The sequence below is a fragment of the Taeniopygia guttata genome, chromosome 3, assembly GCF_048771995.1.
Source record: "Taeniopygia guttata chromosome 3, bTaeGut7.mat, whole genome shotgun sequence".
NCBI classification, from domain to species: domain Eukaryota; kingdom Metazoa; phylum Chordata; class Aves; order Passeriformes; family Estrildidae; genus Taeniopygia; species Taeniopygia guttata.
Window position 1 is genome coordinate 96246357 of NC_133027.1, and position 16365 is coordinate 96262721.

At 42.8% G+C, this 16365-nt stretch overlaps 1 protein-coding gene across 4 annotated transcripts; it reads left to right on the top strand.

Moving 5' to 3' along the window:
• The first annotated feature begins 2781 nt into the window (after positions 1 to 2781).
• Positions 2782 to 16266, top strand: ENTPD6 (ectonucleoside triphosphate diphosphohydrolase 6). Of its 4 annotated transcripts, none has more exons than XM_041715383.2 (14): positions 2783 to 2890; positions 4291 to 4632; positions 5929 to 6005; positions 6447 to 6590; positions 7025 to 7100; positions 8425 to 8460; positions 9604 to 9692; positions 10945 to 11057; positions 11983 to 12047; positions 12381 to 12482; positions 12925 to 13065; positions 13934 to 13990; positions 14568 to 14680; positions 14932 to 16266. In XM_041715383.2, exons 2-14 carry the CDS (start codon positions 4374 to 4376, stop codon positions 15019 to 15021), a joined length of 1362 nt encoding a protein of 453 aa, XP_041571317.1. In that variant the 5' UTR covers positions 2783 to 2890; positions 4291 to 4373; the 3' UTR covers positions 15022 to 16266. The 4 variants fall into 4 exon arrangements, with proteins under 4 accessions (XP_072783565.1, XP_041571317.1, XP_041571318.1 ...); XM_041715384.2 differs by having other exon boundaries at positions 2784 to 2890; positions 10978 to 11057; XM_072927463.1 differs by having other exon boundaries at positions 2863 to 2881.
• Positions 16267 to 16365: the final 99 nt, after the last annotated feature.

The following is a 16365-nucleotide window of genomic DNA, read 5'->3' on the forward strand; positions in this document are numbered from 1 at the left end:
CATCATACTTGAAAATTCATTACAAATCTCAAACTGTGTGGCTTAATTCTAAGAATGACCACAGTACAGCGTGTGACAGTTTCAGGAATGGATCCAAAACTCTTTAAACCACCTACACTCCATCCCAGGTCCACAGCTGAGGGAAGAGGGTTTCTACAAACAGCCTGAGAATTGTTCCCATGCACATAAGTAATGTTTTTCAGAGGACAGAGGGAAAGAAAAGACCAACTCAGTATTACATTCCTATTTCTTTGTAATCTCTAATCCTAACTGCAGCACTCTTTATTAACATAAGATAGTTCAGTTTCAACTAAGAGAAATAAATACTGTACTATTTTGCCCCTGTCCCTGGGAAAATGGTCTTCCTGACAAAATACTGCTCTCTGCTGGCTTTGACCTACTTTTCCTCAAGGGCCTCACCTCCTGAGATCTGCCTTCCCTCCTGAAAAGGGAATAAACAATCTTTCGCTGACCTACTAATCAGTGACAGGAGCACTTCTTTATTTAGGATTGAAAAAATTTATTTTGCTAAGGAAAATCATACTGATATCACCGAAATATTCTGTTTTGAAGAAAAAAATGCAAGTAGTCCTTCACCCCGAGTAACTCTCCAGAAGTATTCCTGTTTTCTTGCAACCTGGAAGAAGAAGAAACAGGCTGTTGATGTAGCAGGATCTCTGTTGTGATGAGTTCAAATGACTGTGTGTTTCTGAACAGAAGGGACTCAAGTCTTGTTCTCAGTTTCAGGAAACTTTTTCTTCTACATGGGCATTTTCACAGCAGCCCAAAATCCCAGTGGCAACCACAGAATTTGAGATGAGGCTCACTAGTCTTTTAATTCAAAGGATAACTCCAGATCAGATACAATTCAGATACAACTCTGAGTAGTATCTTAACTTCTTATCCTCATTTTTTTGCTGTTTTACCAAAAGGGGATCAGAACAAAGATAACTGAAAACCAGCTTATTTGCACTGAATTTACCTTCACACTGCTGCTAGATATCATTGAGCTACATCTGTAATGGACCATAAAAAAAAAAAGAACCATAAAAAATCATTTTTAGTCTGTCAACATCTTATATTTTGGGGCGGAGCAAGGTGATGCCATGCTGCAGACTCACTAAGACCAGTGACCATGCCCAGCTATGACCATGACCATGTCTTCCCTCAGTCTGAGAGATAAAGGTCATTCACCCAGCAGTCAGGCCTCATCGTTCCTGAGGTTCTCCTGTCTATCTTCTCCCTGACAGCTTTGCAGCTCCTGAGATGCCGTGACTGACAGGAATGCCACAGCAGCAATTTTGGGATTAACAACTATGGGAATTAGCAGAATATTCTTGCATGTCATTTTTTTCTCCAGCAGCTGGCAGACTCATGTTTCTGTGGTGAAACCACACCAGCAGGGTCTTGCTTACAAACCACCAGAGAAACCTAACATAGATTCTGTTGCAATCACATCACAGAAGAGCCACAAATCTTAAAAAAAAAAATTAATTATTTGTACATGAGGTATAGAGAAAGGTATGAAGCAACTATCCAAGGGCATCCTTTGCTCACATCTACTCACGCTCCCTGGCACAGACCCAGCCCAAACTTGCAGATCAAGAGCTTCTGGGAGGACTGGTTCGCACTGTGGTGCAGAGGATGCCCAGCAGCCCTGCCAGCCATCTCCTGGAGGCATTATCCCTGGGCCATGGGGCCTCTGCCACCACCCACACAGGCCTCGCTCTGCTCTGCCCACCAACCTTGAGCACCTCTCCTGTTATTGTCCACAAAAATCAGATTCGTTACCCAAGTGTGCAACAAGCCAACAGTTACACACTCAAGAGAGAGATCTGATTATTTGTTTCGGTGGTATTCTACAAACCAAGGATGCCCCTCAGAACTTCCAGGCCATTATTTATACATAGTTATTTAGTACTAGTAACCTCCAACATGTTACTGTATTCCATATCTATCTATGCCCCAATTTGTTATTATGTCTAAGACCCTGCAATCAGCGAAGAGAGTCAGAGTGGGAGGTGTCACAGGCCTTTTAAAGTCTTTGTTCACCAGGGGTTAGTGAGATTTAGCAATTCTGTTTCCAGTGGTTATTTACTGCAGGTTTTTTTGTTTGTTTGTTTTACCTGTTGCTGTTTCACTGGTTGGTAAACTTATTTTTTCATTTACATCTATTTGTATTCCTTATTGGTTGAAGGAGATTGATTAAAACTAAAGGGAGATAACTCATTTAGACCATCCACCTCTTAAATTGTCTTAAACCAAGACAGTACAGCCCCTCTATTAGGACTGGTTAGTAATTATCACACAAACTATGTGACCCACATCATTTCCATACGTACTATGGGGAAGGGTCTTCACCTGGACAGCCAGCACCTTTTTCACCTACAGGCATGATTTTTTGGTATTATAATGAATATATTTCAGCTATAGTATACATGGACCTTGAGTGTTCGGCAATGGATGCATCAACAGCTTGATGTACCTCATCCTTAGAGCTTGTTAGCTCCACGGTGTCCTTGACTACGTGAGGTTAACTACCACGTGATTCGAGATAATTTTGACACATTCCACACTATTTCTCCACACCTTTCTGACGTTGCGGCATTTCACCTTTATAGGTGATATATAGATATCTATATAGTATATCTATATAGTGATATATAGATATCTATATCTATAGATATATAGATATATATAGATGTATATAGATATTTTTTTTTAAGGCCATTTCCACGGAGCTCCCGCACCGAGGGTCCCGCGGGCCGCTCGCGGGACCGCCCGCGCCTCCCCTCACGGAGCCGCGCGCCCGCCTCGCGCCTGCGCCGTGGGGCAGAGCCGCCCGCGAGCCGGGCGGTGGCAGCGCCATGGCGGGGCCGGCGGGGGCGGCGTGAGTTGGGAGTGAGGGAAGAGGGAGACGGGAGGAGGAGAAGGAAGTGCGGGCGGCGGGACAGTGGTCTGTGTGTGAGCCAGGGACACCCCGCGGGTGGGCCGGGTCGGGCCCGGGCTGTGCCGGGCTCCCGGCTCCGGGGCGCCAGCGGAAAGCCTGTGCCTTGCAGCAAATCTTGGCGCCCCCTGACAAAGGCGGGGAAGGGCCAGTGGCGATTCCCTCCGGGCAAACGGCGGTAGGGGCTTAGCGCTTCCAGGCTGCTGCGCCTCCTCGTGTTTCCAGCCCCCGCTCTCCTGCGGTGGAGCTCGCGTCTCCTGGAAGGATCCTCCGGGCCCTGCGGCTTTCCTCCCTCTTGTGACAGCCAGCTCTGGTGTAGCTGCAGCTGAGGCCTTCCCAGCACCAGGAGGATCGGAGTGGTCACCCCACAGACCTGCAGCGATTGCCACCTGCGCGTCTCTGCCTGCTGCCAGGAAGATTTTTTATTTAGTTGTAATACCATCTTCCTGATTTCTGTGTCATGACAGTCTGCAGTTCCCTTTCTCTTAAGCTGATACATTCTTTATGTGTATATGTGCCTGTGATTTTGTTTTCCTCCATTTTTATGCAATGTTGTCTTGCCTGGTTTTGGAAATACTCCGTAATCACCCTGGTTTTAAATTCCTTCCCCTCACACCTTCTGTATGCTTTCTGAATTCACATTAAGAGGTTACATATGTGTAAAAAACCTTGTTTAACTCAACTTCATCAATTGGTTTCCAAGGGAAAATTGTACGTAATTTTTCTTCCCATAAATTACCACTGACTGCTTTTTAATCATTTGAATGATGGTATGTGAGGCCTTGTAGATTTTATGCGTTGTGCTTTGCTGTGGTTTCTTTCCTAGTGTTGGAGATAGGGGAGGAGGGCACTCAGTTCCCTGGATCTTGCATCTTGCCTTTCAAATGTTAATTTTAAATTGTCCTTGTCCAGTCTTCTGGGACATCCCTCACCATCCAGAAACTAACAAAGATAACTGCCCAGAGAAGCTGTGGGATCTTCATCCTCAGAGTTTTTCAAAGTGCCTTTGGATATAGCCCTTGGCCACATGGAGGGTCCCAACAGCTGCCCCTGCTGTGAGCAGGATGTTGGATGTGGTCCCCTCCCACCTTAGTCACTGTACATAGGTTCTCTGAACCCTCCTTATTTTGTGCCTTATTAGGCCTCTGTAGAAATGGGGGAAAAGAACATTTGTGCTGCTCCATGCCTCAAAGCATGCTGTGGGACTGGAAGAGGTGCTAAAGGAGGTTGCTTTCCTTCTGTTCATTGGGAAACTAGTTTCCAGTGTTGTGGGCATCATACTTTTAGATCCTTCTATCATGTTGGAAAAATAAAACAGATTCTTTCTCTTCTGTTGGATGTAGGAGTGATGTGGGAGCCTCCTGTACTGCCTGAAGGACAAGGAACAGACCACTTGGTAAAGGGAAGAAACAAAACATCCCATTAAATGGAAGCCATGAAGATATCAAAGCGGTTCTTCGCTTTTGGGATTTTGACATGCATAGCTGTTTATGTTGCATATGTAAAATGGCACTTGGGCTCCAAACCATTTGTGGGAACCACAGAAGGAGTTGCTGAAAGCAGGGAAGATAAACTGACCCATCAGGCAGTGACCACAGATCTCTCTGTCTTTTATGGAATTATGTTTGACGCAGGAAGCACAGGAACTCGCATCCATATATTTAAATTTGCTCAGCAGCCAAGAGGTATGTCCTGCTCATTGCATGACAGATTAAGTCTTCCATAAACTGTGGAGGAGATTATTGATGACATTTTCTTAGGGTCTACTTGAACATACATGCTTCAGGTCTTTCCAGAGTGCCATCAGAAGGTATGAAATGGTTCAGGCATGAGTATTTGGACGAAATTATGAAAATATTCAACAAGGAGAAGATGCTGTAACGTCACAATATGATGTAAATAGCAGCTGTACTTTTAGAGTAGTGTCTTGAAGAAAGGCAGTTTTTCATCACACTGGTGGAAGAGACAATTATAAATTCAAACTGCCTTATTTCCCCAAATTTTTAGGTTGTTTGGTGTCTCCAGTTACTGGCAGTGAGCTGCTCCTCTCTACAGTGTTTGGTTTAGTGCATCCTTGGCTTCAGTGTTAGGTTTAAGCTGCAAAACAAAACAAAACTTGCAAATAGTTTGATTAAAATTACAGAAACTGCTTCTGAAAATTGAGACAAAGTGTACAAAAAAGCTCCAGCTTTCCTCTGCAGTAGTAAGCTTCATTTGTTTGTGTGTTGTCAGCTCCCCTTTGTGAAACTCTTAAAGATCAGAGAACCTGGGTGGGTGCTGTTAGTAGGTGATCTAAAGGCTCTGTTGAAGATTACAGTGTGGTGTATGGTGGGATTTGCCTTAGGTTTACGTAATGGGTGGAGTAAGGCTCAGCCAATGAAGGTGTTTAAAAACAGTCAATGGATTTCCTTCTTTTCCTGTACCTCCAAGTTTTTGCTTCTTCCTTGCTTGCTTCATTTGAAACACAATTTCGGAATGTATCACAGCAAACTTCGTGGAGTGTAGGTGTTGTCTGGACTGCTGGTTTATACAAGGTACTGCAGCTTTCCAAAGTACTGAAGTCTGCATGCCTATGTTGCCATTGAAAATAGTGGAAAAGCTTCCACTGGGTTTTGCTGGAATCAGGTTTAGCTAGAACAGGGTAGGCTGAAACAAAAGATTTTTTCTTGCAGGTGTAGTTTGAAAAGCTGCACATGGAAGGTGTAAGGCCTCAAAGGCAGCTTGCACCAATCTGGTGACTGATGTGCATAATGGACAGCAGCACCTGACAACCAGTGATGGCTTTAAAAGTGGTTTTCTCAGGTTCTAATTCCACAGCCAGGGCTGTATTTAAAGGTCAGGTGGCTGATAATAGTTCATTAGACAGAGGCTTTAATTGACTCCTATTAGCACATAATAATGGAATTTTTAAAATGGTTTTTGTTTTGTGCATGCAAAATTATTTGTACTATTACTTATTTTGGAATGCTGCTTTTGAACAGAGACTCCCAGATTAACCCATGAGACATTTAAAGCACTGAAACCAGGTCTGTCTGCATATGCTGATGATGTTGAAAAGGTAATTTAAGTTACTTCTTTCCTGTCTCCCTTACCTTCTGGTTTGCAGGGATTTAGGGACTCCTAAAAGCCAGACTTAGACCCAGCTCATAGTGTTTTACAAAAGCCTTTGCTTTCTGAGAATTTGTCATACTGCCTTTTTAGCCTTTTGTAGCCAAAAAAATTTGGTGGCAGAGTTCTCTTTCACTGTTTGAAAAAGTGACTCTGTTTGGCACCAGTTGCTCAATATTTCCCATTATATTGTGGGAAATATAATATGTAATATAATATAATTATATTAATAGGCCATATGCTTTAGTGAGATACTGAATCGTGCACCTTCTCTTGACCCCTTTTGATATTAATTTGTCTCTGTTTCACATTTACAGTGATTCATAGCTCTGATCACCCTTTTGATCTTTCAAAAGAGTTTTTAAGATGTCTTTTATTGTTCTTTGCTCAGAGTGGCCAGGGAATAAAAGAGCTCCTGGAGGTGGCAAAGAAGGAAGTTCCTATGGAGCTGTGGAAGTTTACTCCTCTGGTCCTGAAAGCCACAGCTGGCCTACGGTTGCTGCCAGGAGAGAAAGCTCAGAAGTTGCTGGAAAAGGTATTATCTCTTGTCATTCTGTTTGCTTTCCAGAAAACATGCTCTTGTTAAAAATGCAGCACCCTGGGACATTCCTGCAAGCTAGGGTGTCCATCTCCTGCTTTTCCCATGTATCTGTAATACCTTGAGGGTTACCAATATCAACAGAGCAAACTATTTCCCTTCCCTACCCATGTCCATCCCTTGTTAATGGCATTTCTGAGCAGTCTTCATGCTTGAAATCCCATCACATCCATCCCTGTTTCTGCACCAAACTGTAGGGCCAGCACATAAAGGCTGCTGTGTGTTGGACTCTTGAACTTCAAACAAGGTGGTGAGCAGCAGTCAGGATCTGGCCCAAGAAGAGGAGGAGTAGTGTAAAACTGGGGTTTTAAAAAGCTTGTTTTCCAGCTGAAAAATTGTTTCTCTGAATGTAGCTTTTATTTGAACTACAGGTGAAGGAGATTTTTCAGGCCTCCCCCTTCTTTGTGAGGGACAATTGTGTGTCGATAATGAATGGAACTGATGAAGGTAACTTTACAATATGATGCTAATAATAATACTAAGCTGATGATAATAATAATGATGATAATAATAATGATAAGCAACTTTATGGAGACTCTTTCTGCAGTCCTGGAAATTCCTCCGCATTGTGACAAGTCTGTGCCTGCTGTAGTGGGAACCCATAAGCAGCAGGTTTGACAGAAGCAGAGTTTTTATGTGGCCATAAGCAGTGCCTGCCAAAGAAATCTTGTGCAGTGTTTTCCAATTTGAAGTCTTGAGCTCTGTCCTGATCTTGAAAGTTCTTAATGTTGAGCAGTTCCTGTAGGATTATCAGAAAGCCACTGTGCAGTTAACACTTTTGGAGAAGTTTCTGAATATTTTGTTATTGAAATGGTCTTCAACAATTGGGTTAGCCCACTCTGCTCTTGACAATGCTTATCAGAGCTCTGGAAGTTCTTGATCATAATGTTAATTATAACTTATCTAACGTGTGGGAATGTGAGTTCCATCTGGGAAAAAAAAGGTTGTATAGGAAAGAAAATACATTCTGAAGTAAATTCATGTTCATCCAAAAATGCTGAGGACAGAATGTCAAAATACTAAGTAATTGAGTATTGAAATGTGTTTTAAATCTGCTCAGAAACCAAGCTTTAAAATAGCTGAAGCTGTTTATGAGTTTCTGTTCTTTCTGCTTAATGGAGGAAAGATTTTCTTTTGTTTTAAAATCAGTAATAGCAGTGATAGCCTAGGTTCAGCCAAGGACTGAAGTAGGCCATGCTCTCTGGCATGCATTGAGTTTTAACCACATGAATAAATATTTGAATTTGTTAACATAAGGCCACTGATTCACCTAATTTATGGGGAACAGTTTATAAAACAAGAAGAGGACAAAAACAGCATAGCTCACAAAATTGCTTCGAGGAAAAAAGGCAAAATTATAACAGTAAAAGATGAAAGATGAAAATTCTTAGTATTCACAAAGAAAAGTGGAGTGCCTGACATCAAACAAAAGCCAACAGTGGATGTTTTCCTAGAAAATGAGCAATGGGAATTTCAGTCATCTCTTTGTCTTTTAGCTAAGGACTGAAGCCTTTGTGGCTTCCTGCCTAAGTTTTTACCTGTGAAATACAGAGTTCTCCAGGCATTTCATACATGGGGCTTATCTCCCAAATATCACATAAGCTCTGATAGAGAAGGTCATTCTCTTTGTTCAAATAGCCTAATCTTGAGTTTGTCAGACATTGACAGTTCTGGAAACCTTGTAATATGTCTTGACTTACTTGTTGCTGCTGTTAGATAAAATTAAATGTTGTGATCTAAGCATGTGTCTTCTGAATCTTTTCCTTATTAGGTATTTCAGCCTGGATCACAATCAATTTTTTAACAGGTATGTGTATATGAGCATGTGTATAAAGATATGGCCAGTGCTGTGAAATTCTTGCTTTTTTCTGCCCCTATGTGGAATTTGCTCATTCATTGCTGGGGTGGAATGGGAGAAAGAAGCTTCTGAGAATATGTCAGCAGTTTGTTTTTGGCTTGGCCTATTTAAGTCATTAGGATTTTGACCATTTATTTGATGGAGTGAGGAGTTTAATCCTTTTTCCTAGATGTTTAATGTAGCTTTTCTTTCAGTTCCCTGTAGGGTTCCAGAGCATTTTATTCCTTTTTAGAGCCTGCTGTGACACTGGCTAAATTTTTTGTGTGAGTATTCTAGATGTGCTTGGCAGCTGCAGAGAGTAAAAGAAAGTGCTATGTTACTTCCTTACAGATTTATAACACAGAAATGCCATGGGTGTTTATACTGCTGAGTGAGAAAAGGGTAGCTGAAGAGTAGAGAGAAAACCAAGCTGAAGACCTCTCTGACAATACATAAAGCACTCTGCCATCCAAGTGCTCTGTTGAGCACCCAGTGTGTGTGGGGCAATGTGCTCTGGGACTTTTTATACTCCCAGGAAATACCAGAAGGGACAGCGATCTTCAAACATCAGCTGTTGTGATGTATACTGAGGTACTTGGCACAAACTGTCCTTGTCAGAAGGGTGTATTTGAAGGATCTAACTGAAAAGAACTAGATCTAAATGAGAGCAGAGGTCTTGGCTGGCAGCAGGAAGAATTCCAGGAGAGCTGAGTCTCTTAGGCCAGCTCTTTTCAGTCTGTCATCCCTTTGGCCATAGGAATCTGCAAAATATTGCTAAGGGATCAGGGAGAGGTGGCCAAGACAACCACATTCCTCTGTGTTACAAAGTGGTTACCAGAGCAGAGTTTGCAAAAGGTCTTTGCATCCAAAATGTTTAGGAAACCAATAACCAAAGCTGCTGTTATTAGGGCAAGAACAGCTACTGAAGAAATAAGACTCTTGTCACTTTAAGATTTTCAGGTTTGATAAAGCCAAAATCAGTGCCCGGTAGATAACAGTGTAATTTAGTAGTGTGCAAAAGCTGAGACTGTACCACTGTACTTCTGGTTTTGTTCCTAGTCAGTTTTTCACAGTGCCAACCATGTTTTTTTTCTGTTCTGTCACACATTTCAGGCAGGCTAGATGACCCACAGAGGAGAAGTGTAGGGATGCTGGATTTGGGTGGTGGATCAACACAGATCACCTTCCTTCCGCGTACCAAGGTAACGTGAGCGTGCACTGTTGGGAAATGCTGCTGCAGGAATCTGTAACTGCTCAGATTTCTTTCCCTTGGAAACAGAGCAAGAGTTTTGTCAGTGTGGCATGAAGCCACCCCTGTGACTTGGTCATATGTGCCTTTTTATAGTCAGTCCCAGAGGCATTCACAACTCTATGTCAATCCTCTTCATCCAGCTCCATGGGTCAGGGGTATTTGTGGTGAGTTTGCCTCAAAGGTATTTGTGCTTTATCTTGTGGAGGACACCACATTCTGAATCTCTTAATCTTTAACTTTCAGTTTGTACACTTTCAGTCTGTACAGTTTATAACAAAGAACACAAAAACCAAGGCTATTAATGAAATCAAATCCAGCATATGGCCTATACTGGGGTTTAAGAACACAGTGAGGTGCCTTCTCAATCCTTGTTTCTGATTGTCCCAAGTTCACTTAGTTGCAAATGAATGCCATTTTAGCTTCCTGAGCTGGCATTTTTACAGCTGTTCTGTGAAGCCCTGTGGTTCTGGTTATTGTAAGGCTCTGGCCTGAGCAGAGATAGTGCTCATAGTAAAGCTGCACAAAAGCAGAGGGAGCGTCCCTGCCTGGGATAATCAATACATTGCACTGTTTCAGCAGAATGGCAAGGGATGTGAAGGGTCCAGGATGTGGAAATAGAGAATATATCCTTCTGGATATAGAGAAGGAGCTAAGATATGAGCAGCACTGGGGCCACAGCTTTGCTTCTCACAAACGCTCTAGCTGTGCTGATGAACTTGGGGAACAGGCTACCCTTTCATTCCTTCAGACCACAGGCTGATCCTTGCTCTGTTCCTTGGCAAGCACAGGGATGTGCTTTTCCTCTGGCTTGTGCAAGTTCACAGATGAATTCACTTGAGTAGGAAGTTAATGCGTGCCTGGCCTTCCTATTAGTTTGCACACAGTTCCTGTAGTAGGGATCATGTGAAGAGGCAGTTGCTGGAGCCTCTGGACAAAAGCAGTTAAGATCTGGAATAAGGATTCCCTTTTAATGAAAGTAATTCTTTTATACAGCATGTTGGTGTGGACACATACATAACCAGTTTGAATCCTGTCATGTGAAGACACTCTTAGCTCCAGGTTTTGTGGCTGTCTTGTGCATCAGCAGTCAGATTGAAATCCTTGCAAATTCATCATTTCTCTCTGAATCATGCTAGGATTGTTTCACGTTTTCCCTAGTGTGTTGGAAGATTACCTTGTTAATGTTTGCTGCTGGCTGGCAGAAACCTGCCAGTGACATCTTTTTCTCCCTCCAGGCAACTCTCCAGACGTCACCATCTGGCCACACAACTTCATTTCAGATGTTTAACCACACCTACAAGCTGTATTCCTACAGGTTAGTTGTGGAAAAGAGAGCACAGTGCTCAGATGGAAGCTCTCTGAAGCCAGGGAAACTGAGATGTTTTTCTGGTGTGGGGTCCTTGCAAATTAATACCATGAAGAAACAGAGAAACTTGAGCCACATGATTTTGGTGGATTAACCTTGGCTGCCCACCAAGTCCCTCTATCACTCCCATTCTATTAACAGGACAGGGGGAAAAAAATAGGACAAAAAGCTCGTGGGTCAAGATAAGGCCAGGGAAGTCACCAGTTATTGTCATGGGTGAAACAGACTTGACTTTAATTTAATTTATTGAGTATTTAATTTATTGCCAATTAAACAGTAAGATAATGAGAAATAAGAACAAAATCAAAAATGCTTTCCCTCCACCTCTCTCTCCTTCCCAGGCTCAGCTTCACTTCCAACTTTTATACCTTCTCACCACTGAACAGCACAGGGAGATGGAGAATGGGAGTTGCAGTCAATTCATAATGCTTCGTCTCTGTTATTTCTTCTTCCTCACTGTCTCCTCTGCTCCCAGTGTTTTGGGCTAGCAGCTTCTTCCCACCCATCTTTGCTGTGGGATGTGGTTGGGCTCAGAAAGTCAGTTCTGTATGCAAGTGTCTGTGCTGCCTTTGAGGAGGGTAGGAGTACCCAGTGAGGTACTAGGAGTAGAGTTAGAGAAATGCCATTGCCAGTTCTCCAAGAGCCAGATTACAACTGACAGCTATGGCCTGAGCTTTTTCAAAGAGAAATTATCCTTCTGGATAAGATGATACGAGAGCAGGCTATCACACTGTTCCACTTACATGCATGAGCTGCTGACTTGAGCCACTTTGCCGTGTCTGTCTGGAGGAGACTGGCATGTCCCAGCTAAGTTGTCAGTGGAGTATCAGAGGAAGGATGTCTGTTGCTCACAGAGGCTTTTCTCCCTTTGCAGTTACCTGGGACTTGGGCTGATGTCAGCAAGGCTTGCCATTTTGGGAGGAGTTGAGGGAGAACCATGTAAGTTATGGGCAGTCCTCAGATCCTGGTTCTGAGCTCAGGATATGTAGTCCTGTGGTGGGGTGAGGAGCTGTGTATCCCCTTCCCACCGGCCTCAAGGTTCCTGAGTGACATGTGGGCTCCTGTCACCATGGCTGGGTGTATTTGAGACGAATGCAGGAGGTGGCACTGACAGGTCCCAGGAGACCTGGATTCTTGCCAGCCTTAGGTTGCAGGTGGGCTGTGGAGGGGCCTTGCTGAGGCTGCAGGGCAGTATGGAGCAGGGCTGGAGGTGAAGGATCTGAATTTTCTCCTTATATTTTTTCCTAATGTGGCTTTGTTTTACTTCTGCAGTAGGAGAAGGGGAGGAATTGATCAGCCCTTGTTTATCACCTGGCTTCAAATCCGAATGGCAACACGCTGAGATAGTGTACAAAATTAAAGGACAGAAGGCAGGTATAGTGATTTATCACTCTTGCTTTTCTAGGATGATACACTCTTATCGTCTTTCAAAGACACCAGTCTCTGTTTACTGTTCTGTCTGGCTCCTCTTGATGTGCTGTCAAAGAGATCCTGCAGTTCCTTTGTCTTGTGCCATGGTGTGTCTGTCCGGTCAGTAAAGCTGCTAGAATTTATGCACATGGAGTTGACCAGTCCTTGAATGGGTCTTTCAACTCCCTTCTGCCTTAAATGATGTTTTCCATCTCTGATCTATCACACTGTCCCAACCTGAGGATGGTAGGTGTCTGCCTCTAGAAGAAGCTTCAGATTTTAGTCCTCTGTGAAGAGTTTTGCTATTTTGCAAAAAGGTTCCTGTTTCCTGGCAGATCCTAAATAAATTCTATATATATTTAATTCTCAGCCTGTAATATGGTGGGGTTTTTTGGTCTTCTTTTAGGTGAACCTCTGTATGAGTCTTGTTCTAATAAAGTGGCAAAGATGCTCTACAAAAAAGTGCATAGAGCTGGGGAAGTGAAGGACCTGGATTTTTACATTTTCTCCTACTACTACGACTGTGCAGCAGAGGCTGGTCTCATAGGTATGTCTGCTTCTGAGTTGGTTTCATTTTAAATGGCAAGTTATGGAAGCAGTGGGAACACTTGCAAACATCATGATGCTTTGTTAAGCTGTCACGGAAATTAGTCTGTTGTTACACTGCTGTGCAGCATTGATCTTGACTTGATATTAATTTCTATAGAGAAAATACTGGGGCTGTGAAATAGGATCTACAGCCTTTGATAATAGTTTTTAAACAAACTGTTTGCCTTTCAGAAATGCCTAATTAGCTCTACAATCTGAAATAGAAAAAACTTCATGATGATAAACAAATTTCTTGGGCAGTAAAGCAGTAAAAATTACTTGGGCTGTGTGTTTGCTTCACTGACCTTTTGAGGAATGAAGATTTTCAGATATTTCCACATGCATTTAGAATGCATCACATCTCTTTTCCAGTGGTGTGCTTGTGTACAAAAGACTGTCATATTCAGTCATAAAAAGCAGATAATGAGATCTCAAGTTAGTCTGGACAAACACACCCCCCTTCTCAGCTACTCTCTTTTTACAAATAATTTCAGATTTAATGTGTTGCACAGCACTGCCCTGTCAGATCCGGTCACAGGTGTTCACTGTCCAGGCACCACAGGACAGGGCAGTGCAAAAATGGGGGTCAGCTGAGATGGTCTGTAAGCTCTGTTTCTGTAGGAAACAAGTCTAAAGGTTCTTCATAAACCAAGTTTTTTTGACTTATATTGAGAATCTTTTGAAGGTTCTTTTACCTTTAAAAGCAGTCTGAATTTTGAGATTGATTTTAGTGGCTCAAGGTTTGATTTCCAAACAACTTTTATGATTTGAGTCTACAATTGTCTTTCTACAAAGATCATAAAAAAATGGATTTTTTTTTCTTTTAGATAAAGAAAAAGGAGGAAGCTTAACTGTCAGTGACTTTGAAATTGCGGCTAAATATGGTGAGTAAAATACAAACATACACTAGTAATTGTGTGTAAAATCATTTTAGGTGGCAAATGTGAGACACACTAAGAAGTCTGATGCTTTTAAGTAAATATTGAGTCCCTCTAAATAGTATCTAACCAACATTTTTGCTTATTTCTGAAAATCTCACCTATTTTTATATTAACTTTTGCTTTTGCAGTGGGTTTTATTTTGAGTTTCTTTTATTTTTCTTTTATGTTGTTGGGCTTTTTTAAATTTGGTTTTGTCAACATTTGTTAAATGCTGGTGCTCAAGAAAGATAATACAGCTGAGGTTGCTCAGATATTCAAAGACTTGAAGTAGATAGAAGGAAGGCTCTTTTCCTGGAAAGGTATAAGAAACTGTTGTCTTAGGGGAGAGACAGAATGTCTTGACTTCCTTACAAAGCTTATGTGCTTATCCTAATGTGTGTATGTCATTTCAGCCCCATTATAACAGGTTCCGTCACTGACGAGAGCTGTTTTGTGGATTCATTTGAGATTTTTCACAGCAGGGCTGTTGTTAGACCTGAGCCCACAGTGTGCATTCACACACTGCTTTCTTTCTTCTCAGTTTGTAAGACCATGGAAATCAGCCCTGGAAACAACCCTTTTCTCTGCATGGACCTCACATACATCACCTTCCTGCTGCAGGAACTGGGCTTCCCGAAGAGCCAAGGCTTTAAGGTGAAGCTCAAAGTGGATTTGTGGGGAGAGTGGGCAGGAGGGTGCCAAGGCAGGAGTCATCCTGCCAGGAGCTTGGTTCTTGATTTACCTTCTTGCTACAACACATGGTCTGCAATCTGGCTGCAGCAACACTCTTCCCACAACAGTGGTAACTGTTTGTCATAATCTTCAGCACTGTACCCACCTTGCATGCTTCAGATTCTCCCAAAAAATTGTTTTAACTTTTCTGCTTGTTTTTTTTTTTTGTCCAGCTTGCCCGGAAAATTGACAATGTTGAAACGAGCTGGGCATTGGGAGCCACTTTCCATTACATCGACTCACTGAATAGACTGCAGTACTAATGCTTCTAGAAGGTGACCTTTTCGAATTTCCATTTTTTGGAAGCCCAGCATGGGAGACCCTATTGAAGGGTGTGCTTTTGGCTTCCAGAGTCCTTTGGAAGATCACAGTGAACTATACTACTTTTCTCCCACCCACTGCCAAGTCCCCACCATCGCTAGCTCTTTTTTACAGTGCAGAGTGTAAAGGAAAAGCCTGGATTTGACAGCATGTGCCGTCAGCTTAATGTAAAAATTGATCCTTTTGGAAGGAAAACCAGGACTCTGCAGGACATCTATGATCTCTATGAGAAAAACACACCTTTTTTTGAATATTCCTGTTCTATGTGCTCACAGTGTGCTGAAGTTGCTGAATGGTCACTCCAGAAAGAACTCTTTACTGTCCTGATTTCAGGGTGTTTTTTTCCTGTTTGTTAGCAGTTTTCAGTGATGATTTTTATTTTACTACTCCTGTGTTTGAAGGTAAACTTGTGTGTGTGCAAAAATGGTGCATTTACACATTATGCTGCTGACAGGCAGCAGCCTTGGAATGCAGCATGGAAGTCACAGCTCTGTGTTCCAGTTGCTGAAGGAGAAAAGCCGGGGAAGACTCTAGAACTGTATACAGGCTTGGAGGCATGAGTTGGAACCTGTGTGCCCTGTAGGGTTAAAGCCTAATGTTGATTCCCTGGCTATTGCGAAGTGGATGATGGAAGACAACATCAGATTTGCTGAATGAGCAAGGCCTGGAAGTTGGGTGAAAGGACAATGATGGATTTGACAGTTCTAGAGCTGGTCAGAGGAAGATAAAGGAATACGGTGCAGCCACAAAAATAGACTCTGAGTATCGCAGACTTTTGCGCCTTGGCAAGGTTTGTGCAGGGCTGGGGATGAATGCATTTGCATGGTATTTTGGATGTCTTTTCCTGCAAACACATCTGTGCTAAATGAATGTATTGTGGTTGCAATGAGCCAGGGCAGGGTAGCTGAGATGTTCCACTCTTAACAGTGCCTGGTATGTGAGCACAAAGTGATCACAGGGGCTGGAGGGGATATGCTGTGCTATTTGTAATCTAGTTGTGGATTTGTGATGTATTTAATGAATGTATAGAGAAGACCCAAGTGGTCCTTTGGGGGTGCAGAACAGCACAGCTTCCCTGAGAACCCTGACTCATGAGCTCAGGGCAGCAGTACATGAGACGGTGGCGTTCTGTGTGGGGACACTTGAACCTCGCTGTGCCGACAATAAACTCCCAACTTGAAACAGAACGTGGTGGTGAGGACGCTTTTAGCACGGGGGGTGGGATGAGAAATCACTGCCCTGACGCCATCCCTGACCCCTCGTGCCATCAGTCGCTCCGCCATCCC

What these genes read in the sequence shown, in the direction of transcription:
- ENTPD6 (XM_041715383.2), top strand. Translation starts at nt 4,374, where the DNA reads ATGGAAGCCATGAAGATATCAAAGCGGTTCTTCGCTTTTGGGATTTTG. An exon ending in ATGCTGATGATGTTGAAAAG is followed by an intron (nt 6,006 to 6,446) that starts GTAATTTAAGTT and finishes TTCTTTGCTCAG; the next exon opens with AGTGGCCAGGGAATAAAAGA. An exon ending in CGAAGAGCCAAGGCTTTAAG is followed by an intron (nt 14,681 to 14,931) that starts GTGAAGCTCAAA and finishes TTTTTTGTCCAG; the next exon opens with CTTGCCCGGAAAATTGACAA.